Below are 9,062 nucleotides of genomic sequence, written 5' to 3'. Positions count from 1 at the left end.
CCTTTAGATGGATCCGAGTTTCCCCACTTTGTCCTCCCTCGGGACCAATGACTCTCCCACCAGCGCACCTTCCCCTGACTGAGGACTGCTTGGTCCCTTTCTCTTTGAGTGTCCATGTCCCAGAGGAATGATAGCCATCTCAAAGTCCTGGCCAGATTTCTCCCAGGAAGCCCAAGGATTCTCATGCAGATGAGACTCACCCTCAGCCTGTCCTGGTGGGTCAAAGGCCCCCAGTGGATAAGCAGGTCCATCTTCTCCCAACTTGCAGAATGAGGGATGGAGCAGGGGAGATTTTTCGTAGGCTACTTCATTTTTCCCTGATCCCAGTCATAAACTCTTTCAGGCTGACACAGTTTCGTTGTAACCCACATGCCTAAATGATTGTACGGTATGTGTAAAAGAATTGAGAAAGACTTTCAATTGCTCTCCAAAAGGTTGTGAAGAAATAACAAATGAGTTTCTCTCTATAGTCCTTTATAAGTGTTCTCTGCCCATGGCAATGAGAACTCTGATTCATCAGCGCAAGTGGTCCGTGAGCGCTGGGAAACCCTCTGCTCTCTGCTCTCTGCTCTCTGCGAGTCCTGCGTGCTAACTGCATGCTAACAGTGGGAGAGAGCTGGTGGGATGCAAATGCTGGGAATGACAACCTCTCTGGAACCTAAACTCACTGATTTCTTAATGTTATAAGAACACTGGTCTTGATAAAAATCAACAGAAAAGGGCAAGTGTACAAATAATAACCCATGGCCTAAATTCAAACCAACTGTGCTCCTTGCTACACAAGCTGCCGTGACTGACACGCTATTAGTAAAATTCCAACTTCAACCTATGAGGGATGGGGCTTCCGGGTATAATGCAAGTTGCACACCAAAAAATGAAGTTTGAGATGATTGGGAGAAGACTGATATTTGTATGTATGTAAATATGACCTATTATTAAATAGTATTTAATGAATAAATAAATAATATAATAAATATCCTCAGTAGTATTAACTAATATTAAACATATAAAAATTATGTATATGTACATGCTTCAAATTTCTTCTTTTATTGCTGATAAATCCTCCACGGGGATCATGGAATTAGGTGTCAAGGTTACAATACCAGCAGTCACCTTCAAAGTTGGAGCCCAGAGAAGGGCCCCACACTGGGCTCTTTCCCGGGACAAGGATTTCCTTTTCCCCAGATTAGTGGGTCAAGCTGCAGAGATTCCCAGGCACTTAGGGACCCTGGTAGCCTCTTCCTGTCTCCATGGGGGCTGGAGGAAGCCCTGGGGCTGCACTGACAGCAGGATAAGGCACAAAGCCTGTGTCCTGCTGAATGGAAAAGGCAACGGCAGAAGGGACAGGACCACCTGCGGAGTGGATCCGAGATTCCCAAACTGTCTTCCGTCCTCTACTCAGCCACTGTGAACAAATGCACGCTGGGCAGTGGCTTCTCTGACCTCACCCCAAGTAGCTGGAGTCTGGGATAAAAGCCATGGCTGTCCCAAAGGACCAGTCAGTTTCCACCCCACGGAGCTGTCACACTCTCTTTGCAGAGAGTTGCTAATTAGTATTTAACTGAAGTCTGGCGTTTTGGTAGCAAGAATCAGAACCGCAATAATGAGGATTCGTTATTGATCTGGGGATTGTGCTCAGCACTGCACAAGACATGGATGTAAACAGACACGCTCCATGCCTGGTGGGCTCGGTACCGAAATGATAAGAGCTTGGGGAAGGCAGGAAGACTCGTGGAGTCCAGGGTAGGTGGTGAGAAGAAGACGCATTTTGTTGTTGGGTTGGATTTCGTGGTCCATTTTGGGGGCCGTTTGGGTTCGGGTTCTGGCTTGTGGAAGGAGCAGGTCTGAAGGAGGAGTCTGAAGGTGGGTAAGACTGGGCGGAATTTGAATCCCAGAATTGCGACTCTGATGTCTGCCACCAGCTGGAGGCTCTGTTGCCTGCTCTCGCCACAAACACAAGCTGCTGCACAAAGCCGGGGCGGCCCCGAAGCGGGGTAGGGTGTTGCATAAGCCCTGGGCGGAGGGGAGAGGGTCTGCCCTGGGCGCTGCCTCCGCGGCGGCGGCGGCGCGAGCGGCTCGGGCTGGTGCGCGGCCCGGTGACAGCGGCCTGGCGCGAGCCCACGCTGACGACAGCCGCTCCCCCGCGCGGTTGCCATGGAGACGGGCGAGCGCGGCGGCGGGGCTGTCAGCGCGCGCGGCGTCCGCGCGTCCGCGGGGGTCTGCAGGAGGAAGGCGGAGGCCGGGGCCCGGACCCTCGCGGCAGACATGGACTTGCATTGTGATTGTGCTGCCGAAACTCCGGCCGCCGAGCAGCCGTCGGGGAAGATCAATAAAGCTGCTTTCAAATTATTCAAGAGGAGGAAATCGGGTGGCACCATGCCCAGCATATTCGGGGTCAAAAACAAAGGGGACGGGAAAGGCTCGGGGGCGCCGGGCATGGTGCGGAGCAGGACCCACGACGGGCTGGCCGAGGTGGCGGTGCTGGAGAGCGGCCGCAAGGAGGAGCGGCGCGGCGGCGGGGACTGCGGGGGCCGGCCGGCCCCGGGGCCCCCCAGGGCTGCTGCGCCCGGCCTGGGCGCCCTGGCCGGCGGCTCGGTGGCCAAGTCGCACAGCTTCTTCTCCCTTCTGAAGAAGAACGGGAGACCCGAAAACGGCAGAGCCGAGCCGGCGGACGCGAGCAGGGCCGGCGGCAAACAAAAGAGGGGGCTGAGAGGGCTCTTCAGCAGCATGCGCTGGCACAAGAAGGACAAGCGGGGCAAGGAGGGCAAGGAGGGGCGCGCGGGCGCCCCGGGCAGCCTCATTCTGCCGGGGTCGCTCACCGCCAGCCTGGAGTGCGTCAAGGAGGAGCCGCCCAGGGCCGCGAGCGAGCCGGGGAGCCCCCGCGGGGACGCGCGCCCGGACCCAGCAGGTGAGCCCGCGGGGGGAGAGCCGGGGCCGGCGCCCCCCGGCCGCCAGCCCGCCAGCCCCGGGGGCCCCGCCGCCCCGGGCGCGCGGGGAGAGGACGCCCCGCGCGCAGAGAAGCCCCAGGCGCCCCCCGAGCCGGGCTGCGGCGAGGGCCCGGCGGCCGAGGATGCTTCCAGGACGGGGGACGTCCCGATAACGACCGTCCCCCTTGTCGACTCCGAAAGCGGCAGCGGCCGGGCGTCTGCCGTCCCCGACCCTTCCTCGGTCGACCCGCCCTCAGACCCATCGGCCGATCGTATTTGTTTGATGTTCTCTGACGTGACTTCACTGAAAAGCTTTGACTCTCTTACAGGCTGTGGAGATATTATTGCAGACCAAGAGGACGAGGCAGGTCCCAGCTGCGACAAGCATGCCCCCGGGCCAGGCAAGCCGGTTCTCTCTAAAAAGAACCCCAGCGTGGTGGCCTACCAAGGAGGAGGGGAGGAGATGGCGAGTCCGGACGAGGCGGACGACACCTACCTCCAGGAGTTCTGGGACATGCTGTCCCAGACCGAGGACCAGGGGCAGGGGCCCCCGGACGCAGCGGCCAAGGCGGTGGCAGCCCCGGAGGCCAAGGTGGTACCCGAGGCCTCCAGAGACGCCAGGGGCGCAGAAGGGGCCAAGGACGCATCCTCGGCCAAGCACAGGAGGGTCAACCGGATTCCCACGGAGCTCCACTCTGAGGAGGAGCCTCACCACGCGGAGAAAGAGCAGCAGGAAGGCATCCCCAACAGTGACGAGGGCTACTGGGATTCCACCACCCCGGGCCCCGAGGAGGACGGCACCAGCAACGGTAAGAAGGCGGCCATCGCCCGGGACAGCTACAGCGGCGACGCGCTCTACGACCTCTACGCCGATCCAGACAGTAGCCCAGCAGCCCTGCCGGCCAACGAGGAGACGTCCTGCTTGTCCCGGTTAAAGCCTGTGTCTCCAGGCACCATCACCTGCCCACTGCGAACACCAGGCAGTCTGCTGAAGGACTCTAAAATCCCCATCAGCATCAAGCACCTCGCGAACCTTCCAGCCAGCCATCCGGTGGTGCACCAGCAACCAGCCAGGAGTGAGTTGCCCAGAACAAAAATCCCGGTTTCCAAAGTGCTGGTCCGCAGGGTCAGCAACCGGGCCTTGGCTGGGACCACCATCCGGGCAGCGGTGTGCCACGACAGTGCCAAAAAGTTGTGAAATCTCGCAAGCCAAGATGGATGAACCGCATGTCCAGGAATACAGTTTTCCCCGGACACCACTAACATGAGTTTTGCTTCCCCTCAAGAAAGGCCTTTGGGACCAGCCCTGCCCAGTAGCCTCGACCAAGGAGGTCTTGTGCTGTCAACAGGGGCAGGATACACTGAAGGGAGGTGCCGTGCATGGGCTTCTCTCAAGATAAGTCCCAGAGAATTATTTCCAAGGATTTTTCTTTTTTACCTTTAAAAAAATACTCTTGCTTTCTTTCTTTCCTTTATTTTATTTCTTTCTTTTGATGCACTGAACACTTCTTGGAAGTCACCTTTACTTGCCTTTGCAGAAAACAGTATCTAACCAAACCTAAGTAAGCAGCACGCCAGGTGCAGAAGGCCTGGAGGGACCACTGGGAACACTGGGGAACCCTCTTCTTCCATGGTACTTTGCTTCCTTCCTTCCTTCTTGTCCTTTTCCTTTCCAGGAAAAAAAAAGTGGGGGGTGGGGGGGCGCTTTTCTGTATCACTGTGTGGAAAACACCTACAAAGCTGAAAAGGCAGGTATTGAACCTGATGAGCAGAGGGGATCACTGATTGGAAGAAAACTTGCCTGCTTCAGTTGCTAGGTGTACAAATAGGGAAATACCGTACCACTGGGACAATAAAGGAGAGTTGGGGTTTGGTTGGTTTAGGTCATTTGGGGAGAAAGAAAAAGCTCAGTAGAGCAGATTTGTTCTTTTTTTTTCTTTCCCCCCGGCCCAGTGAGAAATTAGGATCAGGGAAAGATTTCACTAAATGCCAATAGACACAGTATTTTAGCATTTATAAAGTGTAACCTTTTCATGTGTAGATAATGCATATTTTACAGTTTATCCAGCGGTTAACATTTTATAATCTGTCAGTAACCTCGAGTTTAAAATCTGGTTTTATAACTGGATATAATAACTGTCCCCAAACCATTGATGTTCTTTTATGTACTGTAACCTGAAGCAATTCTGTTTTTGTTTTATATGGGTTATTTGGCTCTAATGCAGAAAAAAACAAGTGTATTGTGTTGATGTCCCAAAAGAATGATTCTGCCTTGTCTTGGGTAAGAGTCTATTTATTTCTTGTCCTCAACGGTGGTTTTCAGATTTCACATTGGTTATAAAATTTTGGGGTTCAACCATTCCTCAACATGGGGAGTCCCAAATGAGGAACATATTAAGAAAAACAATAGAAAAATATAGATTTCCATGTCATTTGAGTTTGGCTTTATTAATTTATGATTAGGACAGATATGTTCAGAATATGACACTGGCAGGCTTATGTATCATAAACATTTTATGCCAAGAATTTTTTTTAATGGTTTACTTATATGAATGTTTTCCATTATTTTAGATGGAACATTTATTTCAGAAAGGTTACCAAATGCCTAGATAGTATGAGTGATAAACTGAAGCAGTTCCTAGAATGCTATTAGCATCTAATGACTGTATAATATCCTCTTTGAAATGCTCCTCAGTGTATTTAATCAAAAGACCAGAGCTTCTACTAGGAGGTGATTCATGGCGTCAGGAAGATTAGACATATTCAAATGAAACTACACATATGTAAATTGCATAAACATGTCTATGTAACTTGCATTTTCTAGAGAGATTGCCTAAGTAATGAAGTGACATTACGTGTTTTTAAAGTTTATTTTCTATTTTATAAAGGAAAGAATAAGGCAAGTATTTGAAGATCTATTTTAATAATAATAATATGAAGGAAGGAACAATATGAATGGACGTCAAGGGAAAACAAATTTGAGCTAATAGCACAAAGCAGATCATTCCCTATTTTAAATCTGCAATGATTCAATTAGAAAAGGGGGAAGGGATTTGCTGAATTTATTAGTCAGATTATGGGCTTTTATTGCATTGTGTCAGATCCTTAATGTTATTTCAAAGCAGTGTTTTAATATTTAATTTCCTTATGTCTGTTGATGATGTCCTACAATCAGACATAGCCTTAAGCACTCTGAATACACCACCAGGAATTCATAAACAACTCATACTCACACGTGTTCATGCACTCAACTGTGCACAAACTGAACGGACAAAGGCACCTACTGTAAACTTGGAAACATTTTAGAAATGATTTCTATCATGAGAAAGGATTTACATTTTATTCAACACTGATAGTACTATTTAGGCTCAATGCATCCATTTCCCCTAATGAATGGAAAGAAACATAAATCTTATTCCTTGTTTTAAAACAAAGGATCTTTATTTTCTGCCTGTGCAATTTATTGCAAGGGTTCTATTCTCCTCTGCATGAATCCATGACAAAATCCTGTTTGATCATTTCTTGGACTGTACAGGAAAGTCAAGTGTACCTGAAGGACTGATAAGAAAATTGCAATAGTAAAGTCAATCTATCTACTTTATAAGCACTGGAACAAACTATTTTTGCTTTCATGGTCTTGGGACTTATTTCTGCATTTACATCACTAAGCTGTCTTCTTTTTATAAATTAAAGAAAGTGTCCGTAAAGTTAACTTATTTTCCCTTGCTTTTCAATTAACCAGTTGTACAAGATTTTAAATATTTTCTATTTTTATTCTTATGTGTGCTTTTCATGTTGTTTTCCCCTATGTCTTTAAGAATTCCACCCACACCAATCAAATGAAGGATTCAGGTGATGAATTAAATAGCCTCACTCACTCAATGGGAAATCAGGAGCCAAAGCAGGAGTGTGTCTTAAACCTTTCCCAGCCACAGACAAGGGATCATAGTTGCTTTTTTGTGTCAAGGGCTATTTTCTCTTATTCATGTTCATAGAGATTATATTTTAGTACTTTAATAGTGTTACATTCCAATTATTATTAATGAATTATCTAATTTGGCCATAATTGCTGATTTTTTTTTAAGGAAAGGATGGAATATGGGCTAATGACACCTTTCCTGTGTATGTGTGATTCTGAGATACTTGATTCATTAAGTCACTTCTGTCAAAGAGCTGGCCAAACTGGAGAGGAAAAAGTCAGATCACTTGCTGGCCCTGAATTTATCGGTCAATTTAATAGCTTTGTACAAAGACAGCCTGATTTTAATATCTCCATTACACAGACAATATTACTGAATCACTGTACTTCAATACTAATGGTGGTCGATGCTTTTATTCCATTAGCTCCAAGTGGGAGAAATTTTACTACAGCATTGTGAATAATAGGAGGAAAAAGCTGTTTATTATTTCACCTAATAACAACAATGGAATAAGAACATTAAGGACTTCCTTTAGATACATTTTCCACAAATTATCTGCCTATTTAAATACAAAGTATTTAACATCTAAGAAAGTGATGATTTACTGAAAGGGTTTATTCATTAATTTCAAAGTAGTTTGCAGGTATTTGCACTTAAATGAACATTCAGATAACCTTCTGCTTGCACAATTGTCAATGTAAAAAGACTTTATCAGGTATCAAAATTCCCTGGAGATTTCTGAGTTTTCACTATTTACGTCTTTGTCAGATTAATTTTTGGAGACTTTTTACCACTGATCTTGTATGAAGAGATTGATTATGTAGATCTCTGTCCTCTCCCTTTGTTTCCTCTTGCTTGATGCCCTCACATAGCAGTAAGGAGACAGGTCTCATGATGGTAGTGGATTTTGACATTTGCATAGTGGAACATACTTCCTGCTTTTAGATCCTAAATTATAACTTTGAACTGGGGGAGGGTTCTTGACTCTGATCAAGAAGGAATTCTTGAACAGCTTGAATGACTGTAGGTAAGGAAGGAATTCATTACAGCGAGAGTAGCAGTGAATGTCCACAGCTCTGTAGGCAGTAGAGAGCAAGGAAGAACCGAGGGAGAGGTCATTGACCTCCTGCTAAGCATAGGGCAGATCCCTTGCCAGCGCCTGAAGCCAGGGTCACATCGAGTCCAGTGTTCACCTGAATCTGCACAGTGTGGGAACTAAGCACCTACCACCCCAGGACTAGAGGGGTGCCTCAAAGCACTGGATGGAGTGCGATTATGCTCTGAGCACTTCCCAAAGGCAAAGAAAAGGTTTTTGGACAGGCTACTAAAGAGCATGATCTTACAGCCGCAGACCTGTCCACGTCACCCAGGTCATGGGAACTTGCAAGCCCAAATCAGAGTTCCTGGAGGAGAAACCGAAATACCTCGGACCAAACCCGTTTCCCTCTCCTTCTCTAGGCAGACCAAGGGATGAGCAACACAGTTCTTAATTCTATAAACTCAGCCTTAAGAATTTTCAATTCATTACACATAAATATTTATAAAACAATTTGAGACCAAAATGCTGCCAGTGGCAGGCTGGTATCTCACATACCTGTGTGGGAAATCAAGAGGCAGGCATTTACTTTACTTAAAAAAGTGGCTGTAACATTGTCAGAAAGTAAGTGTGGCTCCTCCTCAGGGCAGTCACCCTTCCTTCTCTAAAGACTCTAGGAGGCTGCATGCATTGCGTCTCAGAGCCCTTCCGCTATGATAAGCGTCTAAAGTGACTGTTGCAACAATAGCCACTTAAAAGGAACGTTCTTAGCTCCCTGCAGTTAAGGCTTTCAAGGCGGGATTCTGAAAGATAGTTTCATGATTATAGGAAGGAATTCCTTCTCAAACTGATAAAGGAAGTATAAAAATGGTCACAAAGCCTCCAGAACTGAACCTGGACCCATTTTATGACTGATACTTACTTTAATTCAATGCAATCCATATTCATGGGGTATATATACTAATAATAAAAACCTATTTTGTTTACAGTTTACACATGGCTGTATTATAATTGGACTTTCTTAATATTCATTAAAACATCTTTATTTTTATTTTTCCTACCAATTTTTGTATCTGTTGCTTATAGTTTATGGGATTCAACACAGCAAGGGTGATATGGAGCAAGCCACACAAATTCCTTCTAAAAATAATCATACTCATTATAACAATGATTAACACT

At 47.2% G+C, this 9,062-nt stretch overlaps 1 protein-coding gene across 2 annotated transcripts; it reads left to right on the top strand.

Annotated features, from left to right (window-relative positions):
• The first annotated feature begins 1,761 nt into the window (after positions 1-1,761).
• AMER2 (APC membrane recruitment protein 2) lies at positions 1,762-5,787 on the top strand. 2 transcript variants are annotated; one of them, XM_037003946.2, is made up of 2 exons: positions 1,762-2,908; positions 3,257-5,787. In XM_037003946.2, the coding sequence occupies exons 1-2, from the start codon at positions 2,155-2,157 to the stop codon at positions 4,123-4,125; spliced, it is 1,623 nt and encodes a 540-aa protein (XP_036859841.2). In that variant the 5' UTR covers positions 1,762-2,154; the 3' UTR covers positions 4,126-5,787. The 2 variants fall into 2 exon arrangements, with proteins under 2 accessions (XP_036859841.2, XP_036859840.2); XM_037003945.2 differs by having other exon boundaries at positions 1,762-5,787.
• Positions 5,788-9,062: the final 3,275 nt, after the last annotated feature.

The sequence above is a fragment of the Manis javanica genome, chromosome 1, assembly GCF_040802235.1.
Source record: "Manis javanica isolate MJ-LG chromosome 1, MJ_LKY, whole genome shotgun sequence".
Lineage (NCBI taxonomy): Eukaryota > Metazoa > Chordata > Mammalia > Pholidota > Manidae > Manis > Manis javanica.
Note: the sequence above shows the minus strand (reverse complement) of the source record. Positions and strands in the feature narration are given on the sequence as shown.

What these genes read in the sequence shown, in the direction of transcription:
- AMER2 (XM_037003945.2), top strand. Translation starts at nt 2,155, where the DNA reads ATGGAGACGGGCGAGCGCGGCGGCGGGGCTGTCAGCGCGCGCGGCGTC.